The sequence below is a fragment of the Talpa europaea genome, assembly GCF_964194135.1.
Source record: "Talpa europaea genome assembly, chromosome: 1".
Lineage (NCBI taxonomy): Eukaryota > Metazoa > Chordata > Mammalia > Eulipotyphla > Talpidae > Talpa > Talpa europaea.
This window is the reverse complement of record NC_140073.1, coordinates 117794454-117795840: the sequence shown is the minus strand read 5'-3', so window position 1 is coordinate 117795840 and position 1387 is coordinate 117794454. Positions and strand designations below refer to the sequence as shown.

Below are 1387 nucleotides of genomic sequence, written 5' to 3'. Positions count from 1 at the left end.
TCTTTTTTAATGCCATAATATCTGTAGCAAAGTCCACAGTTATGCATTTAAGTCTGGGTAATTATGCATGTTTATATTATTTTTACTCTTTGGCAAAACAAAATCAGGGAGTGATAAATGAAAATTATCATTCCTCAAATCCTGAATGTGGGAGGTGGGGGGAGAGAGAGAAAGATAATAAAAAAGAAATTTGTGAAATCATTTTCATTTTGCAATTTATTAGAAATTAGGAAAAAGCAACTTAAAAAGATTGATGCCTTGTTCTTTAATACTTAAGATTATCATAAACTCATCAAACCTCTATTTTTTAGATATTGAAGGCTAGATTTAAGGACAGAAAATTTTAAAAATATTATCTTTGAAACTCTTGAGGCCAGAGATTGATAATATAGATGTTTCTAGACAAATTGGGGGAGGGGAGCAGATAAAATAACTACTGTCCTCCAACACAAGGTTTTATAAAGCAGAGACAGGAACCAGCAAGTCACTCGACTTCCCTACACATCCTCCTGGAAAAGCTGACTTTAATACAGGCTGGTCTTTTTCATGACCCGAAGAAACTCTTCCTCGTTCACTTCACCGTCTCCATCCCGATCAGCTTCGTCGATCATTTCCTGTAGCTCCTCATCAGTGAGGTTTTCCCCCAACTCACTGGCCACACGCTTTAGGTTTTTGAAAGAGATCTTCCCGGTTTCATCATCATCAAAGAGCCTGAAAGCCTTCAGAATTTCTTCTTTGGTATCCTTCTCAGCCATCTTCTGCGTCATTACGGCCAAGAAGTCATTGAAGCTGATTTTCCCTGTGCCTTCCTTGTCTATGTCAGAGATCATCTTCTTCATCTCTTCCTTCGTAGGTTCGAAGCCCAGCGCTCTTAAGGCCACCTTCAGCTCCTTCACGTCGATGGTCCCACTTCCGTCTGCATCGAAGAGGTCAAACGCTTCTCGGACTTCTTGCTTCTGATCTTCAGTGAGTTCAGGCTTAGGACTCAACTTCTTTTTCAGGCTAACAGGGGCCACGTTTGACTTCTTAAAGCTGGAAGCCATTTTCCCCTTGTGGTAGTTACCTTAACGGTGCCAAGGTCACTGTGGTCCCTGTGCTCGCGCGGGGGCGTCCTCGTGGCACGTGCGTGTGCTGCGCCTCCTGACTCATCCCAACCGCCCATCCCTCCCTCGCACCGGCTCGCTAACCTCCGTGTCTGTGAGATCTTGCTTTATAAAGCAGAGTCCCCTTGGTTATCACCCGGTTTCTAGGAGCTAGGGCCTGAGCTGCCTTAGAGCCACAATTGTCTTCTAGGATGTCTTGGTCCTTGTTCTTTTTAGCTCATTTTTCAGCATGCTTCCTACCCATTTTATAGGGTTATTTGGAGGTTAGGTTATTCCTCCTTTTT

General features: G+C 43.2%; 1 protein-coding gene across 1 annotated transcript; it reads right to left on the bottom strand.

Moving 5' to 3' along the window:
* Window positions 1–524: 524 nt before the first annotated feature.
* Window positions 525–1043, bottom strand: LOC311176864 (centrin-1; the record flags this gene model as incomplete). The annotated part of the gene is made up of 1 exon (XM_084242504.1): window positions 525–1043. The coding sequence occupies one exon, from the start codon at window positions 1041–1043 to the stop codon at window positions 525–527; it is 519 nt and encodes a 172-aa protein (XP_084098630.1).
* Window positions 1044–1387: the final 344 nt, after the last annotated feature.